Source organism: Echinops telfairi, unplaced genomic scaffold (assembly GCF_000313985.2).
Source record: "Echinops telfairi isolate 266 unplaced genomic scaffold, ASM31398v2 ScPeMD7_60;HRSCAF=208, whole genome shotgun sequence".
In the NCBI taxonomy this organism is placed as follows: Eukaryota; Metazoa; Chordata; class Mammalia; order Afrosoricida; family Tenrecidae; genus Echinops; species Echinops telfairi.
In genome coordinates, this window is record NW_022103958.1 from 34046808 (window position 1) to 34060570 (window position 13763).

At 46.7% G+C, this 13763-nt stretch overlaps 1 protein-coding gene across 3 annotated transcripts in view; it reads left to right on the forward strand.

Moving 5' to 3' along the window:
* Positions 1-13763, forward strand: part of SERGEF (secretion regulating guanine nucleotide exchange factor) — a 250436-nt gene that overhangs the window by 51071 nt on the left and 185602 nt on the right. For all 3 annotated transcript variants that reach the window (XM_004711623.3, XM_045291045.1, XM_045291046.1), the window contains one exon: positions 12381-12547. In XM_004711623.3, coding sequence (XP_004711680.2) covers positions 12381-12547 — 167 coding nt within the window. The remainder of the gene's footprint in view (positions 1-12380; positions 12548-13763) is intronic.

Here is a 13763-nt window from a genome sequence, read left to right on the forward strand (position 1 = left end):
GGCTCATACAACTCTTATCACAATCCATACATACATCGATTGTGTAAAGCGCATTTGTACATTCATTGCCCTCATCATTCTCAAAACATTTTCTCTCCACGTAAGCCCCCGGCATTAGGTCCTCATTTTTCCCCTCCCTCCCCGCACCCTCCTCCCTCATGAGCCCTTGATAATTTAGAAATTATTATTTTGTCATATCTTGCCCTGTCCGACGGTCTCCCTTCACCACTTTTCTGTTGTCCGTCCCCCAGGGAGGGGGTTATATGTAGATCCTTATAATCGGTTCCCCCTTTGTACCCCACCTTCCCTCCACCTTCCTGGTATCGCCACTCTCACCCCTGGTCCTGAGGGGTTCACCTGTCCTGGATTCCCTGTGTTTCCAGTTCCTATCCGTACCAATGTACATGCTTTAGTGTAGCCGGATTTGTAAGGTAGAATTGGGGTCATGATAGTGGGGGGAGGAGGGCGCATTAAAGAACTAGAAGAAAGCTGTATCATCGGTGCTACACTACACCCTGACTGGCTCGTCTCCTCCCTGTGATCCTTCTGTAAGGGGGTGTCCAGTTGTCTACAGATGTGCTTTGGGTCTCCACTCTGCACTCCTCCCTCATTCTCAATGATACAATTTTTTGTTCTTTGGTGCCTCATACCTGATCCCTTTGACACCTTGTGGTCACACAGGCTGGTGTGCTTCTTCCATGTGGGCTTTGTTGCTTCTCAGCTAGATGGCTGCTTGTATACCTTCAAGCCTTTAGGTCCCCCAGACGCTATATCTTTTGATAGCCAGGCACCATCAGCTTTCTTCACCACATTTGCTTATGCACTCGGTTTGTCTTCAGCGATCTTGTGGGTAAGGTGAGCATCATGGAATGCCAGTTTAATAGAACAAAGTGTTTTTGCAATGAGGGAGTACTTGAGTAAAGGCCCTATGTCCATCTGCGACCTTAATACTAAACCTATAAATATATGCACATATATGTGCATATATTTATTACATCATTTAATGACAGGCCCCAACCGTTTTTTTTTACATTAGTTTCTTGCAGTTGTGGAGAATGCACACAAAAAAACAGACACCAATTCAAGTCTGCACGTGCATTCCAATGACGTTGCTGATAGTTGCCAAGTTGTGTGATCATTGTCACCCTCCTTTTCGCGGTCCTCATGAGCATACACTCACTTCCGGCTGAGGTTCCTATGCCATCTGTTGAGTTGCTGTTTCCTATGTGACCCTCCGTAGCCGGGCACCATCCAGCTCTTCTGCTCTCAGTCAAGGAGGCAGTTGTCGATGGTGGCAATTCGACGCAACCTTCATTTCCTTCTCTGTGCCCCAGTGCTCCCTCTTCCTTTCTTACTGGCAGGGAGAAGTCAGGCCGACTCCTCTTGGCCTTTGTCTGGGAAGCCCCAGCCCTGTAAGGAGCCCTGAGAGGCCATGAAAGGCAGGCTGGTGGCTGAAGGCACCCAGGGGCCCGTGGGAGAGCGATCTGGTGACCGGCTTCCGTAAGGAGCCCAGACAAGAGCCGGAGCGGGCAGCTCTCCTTCCTCACGGTGGTCGTTTGGAGGTGGAGGAGATTCAGTGGCGCTCAGCGACAGCAGGAGCAGCAACAAGTGAAATACATTCTCCCGTCTCCTTCCTTCTCTCGCGGTGCAGGCTCCTCCTTTTGCCCTTTTTAGTTGGGCAGCTTGTGTTTGGAAATTGCCGTTCCTGTACTAAGTTTTAAAACATTCCAAACCTTTTATTATGTGACACGGTCCATAATTGACTTTTCTAAATGTGGGAGTGTTTATAAAAGCATGTCAGACTCTACAGCCAAGTCTCAGCCTTTTTTTAAATTATTAACCATATATGAGAGGTCTTTGAGATCAGCATGGATGCTTTGTTTCAGGATGATGGGCAGATGAAACTATTCCCAAGGTACCAATAAAATGAGATTATACACTATTCTTATTGACCCTGACGATTTAAAAATTCCATGATTAAAGTTTACATCGGTAGGATGTCTTCACTCACTCACGATAGTGGGTCTTCCTATGACCTTCAGGACCCCGCTTACCTGAAGCAGAGTAGACATGTCAGGGTAGAAATAGCTGCCCCTCCTCCTCAGGAGCTTGCCTTTTCACTGAGCCTGGAGCTGTGGCGACAGCACCCACCTTGACCACCCTCACAGGTAGCCCTTCAGTGAATGGCCGCGGACGTCGTCCCTTCCACACTGATCATTCACGCGCTCTTCCGAATCTCTCTGCTCTCAGGACTCCCCTGCCCGGGACTTCACACCTACTGCTTTTTCTCCTTACTGCTTTCTACTTTGAATATGTTTAACAGTTTCACGAAGTGTTTTCAGAAGACCCAGGATTATTAAATAATTTGGCAATGAAAAGGACATTTCCTGACTCCATTGAGAGGCTGCTGATGGGCTACCTCTGCCCCTTGCTAGTTCCTCTCGTGGCACCACCACCTTCTGCCTCGCCGTGAACTGCAGAGACCTCAGAGATGCGCTCTTGCTTCCGCATCTGCTGCGATGCCAAGCTCTGCATACCGGGTACTTCTTTCACTTCCGGATAATACCCACACTAGTGTAGGCCTTGGGGTAGTGAGATTATTTTTGTCAACTTGAAAATGTGTGAAAATGTAGGGGTAGAATCCAACTTGTCCATGAGGTCACAGCCTGATGATGCGTCTTTGTGGGTGTGGCTTTCTTATAACTGGAGGAACAGGGGACCTCCCTCTCTCTACCCCTTCCCCTTCCTGCTTGCTGGGATTCTGCCACTGACCTTGAGAGTTGCTGGTGCCCTGCATGTGCCCACTGACCTTGGAGCCACACAACTCGGCAGCCTGTGATCTTCCTGCATTCTGCATCATTGTGTGTGGCTGCCTGGGTCTGGAGATGGACTTAGGGACTGGTTTCTGACTTAGGGGCTGAAGTTGAACTGGGCGGGGATATATAATTACTTCTTGATATAACGCTTTTTTTTTTAAATACATTGATAAGTGTCACTGGATTTGTTTCTTGAGACAATCCTCCTGGCATAGGCCCCCATCGTCTTGTTGTTAGCTGCCGTTAGGTGGGCTCTGAATCATGGCAGTGTATGTATGGCAAGATGAAACCTTGTCGGGGCCGGTGCCATCTTCCAGCTGGTTGAGACCACCCACCTTAGGACGTGCTGCTGTACTGGCTTCCTTCCACTTTCATTTACCAGCTTTGTGATGTTGGGAAACTGCCGTGTTCTCTGTCGCTGAAAAATGAGGGAGATGACAGTGCCTATTGTTGCTGGGAGTTTGGGAGGGATAAGCAGAACTCTTGCCCAGGGCCAAGTTTAGTGTCTGTTCTTATCAGTCGTGAAGTTAGACACGACCACTCTCAGTGTGTTGTGCTCTGGAGGCTTTCCTCTCGCTGTAAACCATCTTGTCAGGTACGAGCAGATATCAGACAGGGTCATTCACGGTAGACAGGTTTCCGTGGCCTTCCAAACTACGAGCAGGAAGGAGCATCTGGTGATCTACTCCTTCAACAGTGGACCAGTGAGTGCAGTTTGAAGAGAAGGGGGACACTGTCTCACCGAGTGCCAGGACGATGAGTCCCTCAGGCTGGAAGACGCTCGAATCTGGCTGAGAGGAGGAGCCTCTTCGTGGAGTCACCTTGTAGCATGGTTTGAGTAATGCTCTGAGGACCTGCATTTGCTGTTATGTAGCACGAAGCAAAACTGAGGCATTAGCTGCAAACATCCATTAATCGGAACATGGAATATACAAAGTATAAATCTAGGAAATCTGTAAGTTGTCAAACGTATTCCAGAACATTTAAAGACTGGCGTATCAGGCATTAATGAGCTGAAATACGTGAGTGTTGGCCATTTTTAATCAGTCAATCATATGGTCTGCTCTGCCGAGAGTGACACATTGGCAAGGCGTTGTCCAGAAGAATATCTCTCCCTGAAGTACAGTGCTGTTCAAAGGGTTGTATCCACAACGAAGACCAGGTAATAGAACTGCTTCTATTCAAATTTACGTACCAGCCACTAAGGCCAAAGGTGAAAAAATTGAAGATTTTGACCAACTTCTGTCACCTGAAATGGCTCAAATGTGCAATCAGAGTGCACTAATCATTACTGCTGATTGGGATGCCCAAGTTGGAAACAAGAAGGATCAGTGGTTGTAAAACAGGGCCTTGTTGATAGAAACAACTTGGGAGATCACGTGATAGAATTTGGCATGACTAGTAACCCACTCATTGGAAATACCTTGTTAGCAACGTAAATATGACTCTACACAGTGGACCCTGCCAGATGGGGTACATAGGAAAATACACCCGTGGAAGGTAAAGATAGAGAAGCTCAATATGACCAGCCAGAAAAAAGCCAGCGGCAGACTCTGGAACAGACCACAACTGCTCATCTGCAAGGCGAAGCTGAGGAAAATAAAGACAAGTCCACGCGAGCCGGAGTGCCATCCTGAGTACATCTGCCTTAGTCTCGAGATCACCCCAAGAACAGCTGTGTTGCATTGCACATGAATGACTGAAGACTCGTCTTTAGCTGCAGAAGGACATCAAGGACATCATACGTGAAGAAAGCAAACCAAAAACCCAAACCCACTGGCATTGAGTCCGTTCTGATGATAGCAACCTTGCAGGACAGAAGTAAAGTCGCCTCTGTGGGTTTCTCAGGCTGCCCATCTTTACAGGAGCAGAAAGTTTGATCTTTCTTCCATGGAGAGTCTGGTGGAGTTGAACTTCTGACTGTAGTTAATAGGCCAAAGCCTAACCTGCTATGTCACCAGGGCTCCTGAAGAAAGCAAAAGATCATTAAAAAGATAGGAGGGAAATGACCAACATGGGGTGAGAAAAGATTCAGAACTTTATTCTTGAATGCACAGTAGCTAACGCAAATGGAAGAAATGGAGTATAAAGAACTGAACAGATTTTAAAGGGTGGCTCAAGAAGACAAAGCTATGTTAATGAACTGGACAAAGACTGGGCAGGAGAAGCCAAAAGGGAAAGGACCCTCTTGGTATTTCTCTCACCGAAAGAACTGGAGGAAAAATTCAAGCCTGAGTTCTCATATTGAAGGATTCTAGGGGTAAGATGTGATACAATGCAGTAAGCATCAAAAGACAATGGAAACAATACAGTCAGCGTAGCAAAAATAAACACTGATCACTCTTCAGTCATTTCAGGAGGTAGCATGTGATCAAGAACCCACGGTACTGAAGAAGTCCGGGTTTCGCTGAAGGTGGTGGCGGAAAACAAGACTCCAGGAATTGATGGAACACCAGCGGAAACCTCTCAGCAAACAGACGCAGTGCTGGAAGCACTCGCCGTCTGTGCCAAGAAATTCGGAAGACAACGGGCAGAGATCTACATCTGTGCCCATTCCAAAGAAGAGTAAACCAACAGACTGTGGAAATGATTGCCCATTAGGTGTCCGTAATGCCACCCACAAGTATAATCTTGCTGAAGAGAATTAAAGAGTGGTGACAGCAGCACACTGACAAGGAGCTGCCAGAAATTCAAGCCAGATTCGGAAGAGGACATGGGGTGAGGGTGGTCACTGCTAATGTCAGCTGGATCTTGCCTACAAGCAGAGAACACTAGAAAGATGTTTACCTGTTTTTGACTCATGGTGTTGACCATGGAAAATTATGAACAACGTTATGAAGAATGACAGTTTGAGAACGCGTGCTCAGGAGGGACTTGTACATAAGCCCAGGGGCAGCCCTTTGAACAGAACAAAGGGATAGGGAATGCCTTACAATCAGGAAGGTGGAGTCAGGCTTTTATCCATTCACCATTCCTATTCGATCTGAATGCTGAGCAAATAATGTGGGCAGTGGACTTGATGGAGAGGGATGTGGTATCGGGATCGGAGGGAGGCTTATTAAGAACCTGCAGTACGCAAATGACACAACCTTGCTGGCTCGAAGCGAGCAGGACTTGGATCAGAATGTACAGCCTTGAGTCTGGATTCTGCCTCGAAATAAAACAAAAAAGTCCTTGCACTCAAATCAATAAGCAACAGAATGAGAAATGGAGGAAGGATTCCTGACAAGAAGGCTTCTCTTTTACTTGGATCCACAATCAACAGCTTTGGAAGCAGCACTTAAATGAAATAACAAGAGTGTTAGCTATTAATACTGTTATTGTCCAAATCCCAAAGCATTCCATTAATCAGGCCTCCCCTTCCTTGTGTTACTCGGGGTGGACTGGAGAAACAAATTTATAGCCACTGTATGAGAAAGAGGTTTACATATAACAGCAATTGAATATTGAGAAAACATCCCAGCTCAGTCCAGATCAAGTCCGTAAGTCCAAGCCCATATGTCCGATACCAATCTATAAAATCCTACCTTCAGACTCAGGAAACACATGTAATGACACCGAGTGCAGGAAGATCACAAGCCAGTGGGTGGGAAGTCTTGTGGATCCAGTGGCCTTGTAAGCATCTCAGCGCTGGCAGGGGTCTCCAAGTGGTTCCTTCAGCACTGAAACTCACTGCCTTAGGATAGCTGCATTTGCTTCTCCTCAGAAATGTCTCTTAGGGAGTGAGCCTTGTTAGTAGAAGAATCTCCAAGGGAGTGAGCAGAGAGAGAGAGTGTCTCTTGTCTCCAGGAGGAAATACAGGAATTCCCAGAATCCTCAGGGGAAGGCCAGGCCGGCACAAAGACCTCATTGGCTATACAATGGTTGACAGGCTAGACTCCATGCCTTCACTCGTAATCCCCTCAAATTGACAACAGATTATATAACTACCACACCAGCCCTGTTCAAAACTCATCATAGTCTGTAATATGAGTGTGCCAGATGGGAGGAAACCTGTGCTTACTACTCTAAGCATTTATCTCACCCTGCCCTTCCCCCACCCCAGTATGTTTCATAGTCTGTATTATTAAGATTACAGAAATATAATTGACAAAAATGTGCATAAAACAAGTACATGCGTTAATAGATAAATGGACATACATCTATTAGTGGTGTATTAACCAGTATTTTACTGTAAGTGGAGTGCAAGCAAAAAGGTTTGGCGACTGTTGGTCCAACAGGTGAGCTCCAGGCCCCAAGATTGGCATTTGCAGCTTGCTCTACTGGACTCATCCTCCTGGTCTCCCAGTCTCCTTCCCATGTGACCCCCTCTCACTCCCCACCCATCCCAACTTGTGTCTTTTGATTTCCGTGTCACGGTTCCTTCCTTCTCCCCGGCCCTCGGTGACCCTCCATGTTCCATTTTCTTTAAATGCTACCTTACGTTACGTCAAGCCGGCCAGGACAGTCTTTGTCTTGAAATGTACCCTTCAAACATCCTAGGTTGTGTTTGTCAGCTCTGCTCATTTGGCTCCTGTCATAGTCTATTTTTCATGAGACCTCTTGACTGGTATATTTCTTAGATCCCTAGATGATCTCAGTTAATTCTTACACGGACTTGCCATTACGTGGTATTTTACTTGCTGATTTTATTTTGAGCTGTTTTGTCAGGCCTTTCATTTATCATTTATCTGGAGGCACTTACCTATACTTTTTGGATGACATTAATCTATCTATTTTTTATCACATCACATTTTTTATATGATTGTTTAAGGGAAAGATTCATCTGTGACATTTGTATTCTGAAACTGCTTGGATTTGACGGTGTGTTCAGCACGAGGCAGACTTGTCTCGAGGGTGCATTAATGAACTTAAAAATGAAAAATGGGTCCATGATTCCAGGTGACCTAAAATTATAACTCAGGTATTTATTGCTTTTCTTTCAGCACTTACAGTTCCTGAGTTCACCATGGCCTCCTGGAAAAGAAGCCAGTGTGGTACATCGCACAAAACATATCCATTTAATTTGATCTCCCCACTCTCTCATCAGTCAGGTCTCTTCCTCATTGGTGATAATACTGGATGCAGAGTTAGAAGACTCACATTTAGCTCTTGATTCCACTACTTGCTGCTTGTTTGAACTCAACTCAGTCATTTATCTCTCTAAAGTCCCGCAACCTCATCTGTGCAACGAGTTTAATAATCCGTGCTTCATTTAATTGGTATGCAGACTGAGTTAGTGCCCAGGAACTCGCCTGCCATATAAGAGGTAGTCAGTACATGTCTGTTGAAAAGAAAATAAAAAAATAAAAAGTCCTTCCTGTTTTCTGGTGAACTGTATACTGCAGAGGGTGTTTGGAGAGAGACAGCCAGATTCAGAGAGTACACCTATGCGACCGACCAAACTTAGGCAGGAGGCTGTAAGCCGGATGTCCAAGTCTGCCTGCTTCCTGGGCTTGTCTCTAACAGACAATCTATGGCCTCCCCAGGGAGCATGAGGATTAATTAGTTAATCTTTGTGAAGTGCTTTGAAGGTGAAAAGCGCTATGTAAGTGGAATGGCTGAATTGCTATTGGAGATGAAATAATGGCGCCACCTTATTTTGGCAGTCTTGCCTGTCATGGACATCAATAATCAATAGCAGAGAAACTTCTAAGATGTTTTATTTGATGTGAAAGAAAAGCTTCATTGTGAGATCTGTGATAGCATAATTTTTTTATGCAGTCTTAGAGATAGTAACTTGCCAGTTCTTCCCAGCAGGGTCATTTAAGAAGTTACATTCTCAGCTGTCGGCTTCCTGGGATCTCCCACGAGGCAGGCAGCCTGGGCCAGTCCTAACAAGCTCTGGTGGAGGGACAATTTGGGATACTTTGTGGGCATAAGAACTTGTCTTGGTCTAACCCTGCAGAAGTGAGGGAAGTGCATGGTTATCCGGTGCTGTGGTCCGGTGGCATGAACCACATGCCCAATAGAACCATGGGATAACAGAAGGGGATGTGACTTAGCCACCCGGCTCTGGTCAGGCCACTTCTCTGAGCCATACATTTCTCACCTGTTAAATTATAACAGTAATCTTTGCACTGTTCACTGCACATGTTGACACTGATGAAACTGTATGGCTTCTGACTGCCATCGAGTGGTTTCTGATTCATAGCGACCCTTTACGACAGGGTAGAACTGCCCCTGTGGCTTTCTCGACTGTAACACTTAATGAGTGTAGAAGGCTTTGTCTTTCTCTCGCAGAACGGATGGTGGTTTCAAACTGCTGACCTTGTGGTTAGCAGCCCAACATGTAACCCTTAGTATCTTTAAATAACACCTTCCCAGTTCTAGGGGTGAGAGCCTCGTCTCTTCTACCTCTGCAGTCTTCATGTGATATCACTTGACACGTCTCTCCTCCTCCCGTCCTCAACACAGTGTGGGGCTCCTCAGCCATAGGATTGTGCTTGATCACAGGAGGCAGCTACCAACCGGTGTGTCTTCATGGGCAAGGTCCCGCGTCCCTGTGACCTTCTGTGTTAGATGGACTAGCAGCTATCAAAAGATATAGCATCTGGAGTCTTAAAGAATTGAAGGTGAACAAGTGGCCATCTAGCTCAGAAGCAACAAAGCCCCACATGGAAGAAGCACATCAGCCTGTGTGATCATGAGGTGTTGAAGGGATCAGGTATCAGGCAACAAAGAACAAAAAATCAAATCATTGTGAATGAGGGGGAGTGCAGATTGGGGACTCAAGACCCATATGTAGGCACCTGGACATCCCCTTACAGAAGGGTCACGGGGAGGAGACAAGTCAGTCAGGGTGCAGTGTAGCAATGATGAAACATACAACTTTCCTCTAGTTCTTTAATGCTTCCTCCCCACACCCCCCACTATCGTGATCCCAATTCTACCTTACAAGTCTGGCTAGACCAGAGGATGTACATTGGTACAGATAGGAACTGGAAACACAGGGAATCCAGGACAGATGATCCCTTCAGGACCAGTGGTGAGAGTGGTGATACTGGGAAGGTGGGGTGGAAAGGGGGAACCGATTACAAGGATATACATATAACCTCCTCCCTGGGATATGGACAGCAGAAACGTGGGTGAAGGGAGACGTTGGACAGTGTAAGATATGACTAAATAATAATTTACAAATTGTCAAGGGTTCATGGGGGAGCGGGGAGGGAGGGAAAAATGAGCTGATACCAAGGGCTCAAGTAGAAAGCAAATGTTTTGAGAATGATGATAGCAACGAATGTACAAATGTACTTGACACAGTGTATGTATGTATGCATTGTGATGAGAGTTGTACGAGCCCCCAGTAAAATGATTTTTAAAAAAAGATGGGCTAGGTGATACCCGAAGTCCTCCCTCCAGCAGCCCAGTCTTTACAGTAACAGTGGTTTAGCAACGTACCTTTAGAAGATCAATGGTAGATTCCTGCTGATGTGGTTTTCACTTTCAGGTCCAATATTCCATTTACTGGGCAAACCCGCCTGGTACTATGTCCTAGGGACATAAAGATGAGTAAGAGGTGGACTCTGATGCTTGGATTGCGGTGTCCGTGCTAGTAGTTGATAAGCACAGTCATAGAAGTGACTCCCAGGAGGGTGGGCTCCCCTTCTGGGAAGAGCTGAGTTGCCCAGTAAGAGGTCCTAGAACTGACAGTGTTTGAGCTGGACTTTCCAGGTGGAGCCATAGACTACCAGGTAAATGCTCTATCTGTGGCCAAAGTTGCAGAGGATACAAAGGTATGAAATAGTCCATCTGAGTGGACCTGCTCCTAGAAATCAAAATATACCAGGCACTTGATGAACTACATCCTGTTCCCTCCTTCAGGACGCCCAGGAGTCAGACTCCTATGAACTGCTTGGCATCTGAGTTGTCCACAAGCCGGTTGATCCCGAGAACCACAAAGCCTTGCACTCCTGCAATCAGCTGACATTTCTCGCAGACGTCTAAGGCTGTTTATTAGCTGCCACTACAAACCATATGTTGAACGTGGGGCCAGATGAAGCTTTAATGCTAAGCACAGAGTATGTAGTAGATTTGTCTAGAATTTAATATGCATTACTCGGTGTTTTGTCTCTTATGCAAAGTTTTTCTTTGTTAAAATAAACATGTATAAAGAATTTATACAGCGCACATGGTTATGCATATTTATGGCAGAGAATCTGTTAATAATCTATGCCTCATAGGATTTGGCATTCCTGTTGAAATAACAAATGTGGCACTTGGTACAACTGAATGAGTGTGGTGAATTTTCTCTTATCTGGGAGAAGAGAGGCCATTTTTCTTTTCCCAAATTTCATCCTCCCCAGCCCCTCTCTTTATCACTGGCCAGCTTCTCGCTTGCCCCATCTGGGGATTGTGTGTTGCTCAGGCTCTGAGCGATTTTGTCTTTTCTTCCTTCTTCCTCGTTCATTCCTTTCCTCTACCACGCACAGATGCATCCGGGGGTGGGGGGGGGCAGTTAGGTCGTCCCTGGGGGGAAGGATGTGCATTCTGAGAGGTTCTTCCGGTCACACAAAGGGGACAGACACCACATGTTACTGGTCATTGATGGCACAAGGAGCTAGGCCTTCCAGGCTGGTGGCACGAGGGCAAGTCAGCACTGCGGGGAAGATCAGGGCAAATAATGGGGTCCCTGGGGTGGTGGGACAGAGGTACACCCGAGAACAAACATTTGGATGGAGCACAGGAGGGAGGAAGATGGAGGGAAAGGCTATCAAACAGTGGACACTTTTGTATCGTCATGTTCATAAACAGATGCCGTTGACTTCATTCACGTGACCCAACTGAATAGAATGGCACCCCATAGGGTTTTCCGTGGCTGATGTTGTGGTGCCTCTTGGTGGACTTGACCTTCCAGCCTTTTGGTTAGCAGCCGAACGTGTTAAGTGTTCACATCCGTTGGGGGCAGCAGAACCATAGCTACATCTGTATGGAGTACAGGAGCATAGGCTTTAGAATCAGGTAACTAACGCTCTGTTAGAACCCGGAGTTGGTACTCATCTCTTGTTTGATCGTGGGCAAGAGATGTAACCCTTCTGAGCCTCTGGACAGTTGTGTACAAGAGGAGGGTAAGAAAACTTCTGGGGACATAGCAAACCCAATCCTACTGCCACTGAGCCAATTCCGACTGAGCAACCTGTGCACAGAGACTGAGACTAACTCTGTACGGGGACAGACAGCCTCGGTTTCCCTCCTGCATGCAGCTCTTGGACTTGGACCTCTGACCCAGCAGTTAGCAGCCCAGTGTTTGTCCCACAGCGCCACAGGATCCCTCCCTGCCATTGCACAAATTCCAAGGTCTAGTGACCCTGTAGGGCAGAGTAGAACTGCCCCTGTGGGTTTCGGAAACTCACCATTTACTGGATCAGACAGCTTCATTTTTCGCCTTAGCTGGTGGTTTCGAATTGCTGCCCGTGCAGCTAGCAGCCCAATGCATTACCCGCTCCAGAATCAGGGCCACATCGTGTGCCCCGGGTAATAGTTGGTACTAAAATGAATACTCGGGTTCCTTTTGTAATTCTTTGCTTACCCCTGAGAGCACTGCTGTGGAATGAAACCTTTGTTCGAATAATGTTTGCCTTTTAGAGACTGGCAAGGTGTTGACCTGGGGCCGAGCAGACTACGGTCAACTAGGGAGGAGAGTGGCGGCCCCTGAAGACTGGCGAGGAGAACCGCGTGACCCCCTCCCCCCGCACTCCAGACCATGGAACAGCGTGCCCTCATCGCTGCACGGCTTATTGGGAGCAACTGAGGTAGGAAATGACCACTCATGGATGGGTCACCTTTTCTTTGCCTTTCAGGGAAGCGTTTACTGTGGGCCCCTGTGGGCCAGGCATTACAATAGGCTCCCTGTAGGACTCGGAAGGATCCCTTGCCCTCAAGTTGCTCATGATTGAACGTGGCAGATCCGGCCATCCCCAGCAGATGATATAATCAGGCACACTGAGATGACCCCCTTAGAGAGGTTCCAGGCTCTATGGCAGGGGTCCTCAAACTTTTTAAGTGGGGCCAGTTCACTGTCTCTCAGACCCGTTGGAGGGCCAGACTATAGTTTTAAAAATATATCTGAACAAATTCCTGTGCACACTGCACACATCTTATTTTGAAGTGAAAAAAAACAAATGGGGCAAAAACACCTGGCGGGCCGGATAAATGTCCTCGGTGGGCCACATGTGGCCCGCGGGCCATAGTTTGAGGAAGCCTGCTCTATGGGTTCACTTGGAAGAGAGAGATGACTTTAAAATATAGGGAGTTGGGTTAGGCTTCCAGGACCCTGTGGCTCTGCACTGTGCCTTTGAGAGAGAGGAGGACTTTGAGGTGGCTGCGGCTGCTGGAACAGAGTTGTGGGGACAGGGAAGTGAAGACTGTGGGTTTAGGCTGGAGCATGGGGCCTGTGGGGGAGAACATAAGGTAATATCAGAAACCGGGGCCTTTACCACTGAGCTAAATGTTTGCATTTGTGTTTCTATTTCCCAATGTGGAAAACATTGTGGTTCAGTTACTTTGTGAAGCCATTTGGTTCTTTGAAATGTCCTGAATTTTTGCATTCAAGGCCAGAGTCTTAATTTCTCTAGGGTGCAGTGTGTTTTGGTTACTGAATTTTACTTTACTGCTGCCCTTTAATAAAAGATAAAAAAAGATGCGATTTTTAGGAGGAACAAGAATGGCCATGCGGGAAATGTGCTTTGGAACCCGAGTTGGCTTAATGAAGGGACTCGGTCTTCATTCAGACGCTGTCACAGAAATTAATAAACTAGAGAAACTTCTGTAATTAGCATCAGACTAATTACAACCCTCTCCATACCTAGAGGGCTTCCTCTCCCCAGGGTCCGGACTGGATATGCAGGGCAGCTCTCGATTTTTGCTTCCCATTTGTATTAGTCTGGGTACTTTGGAGAAACAAATCCACAGCAACTCATGTATAAGAGAGAGTTTTATGCAAAGAAAATGTGCATCACGAAAACATCC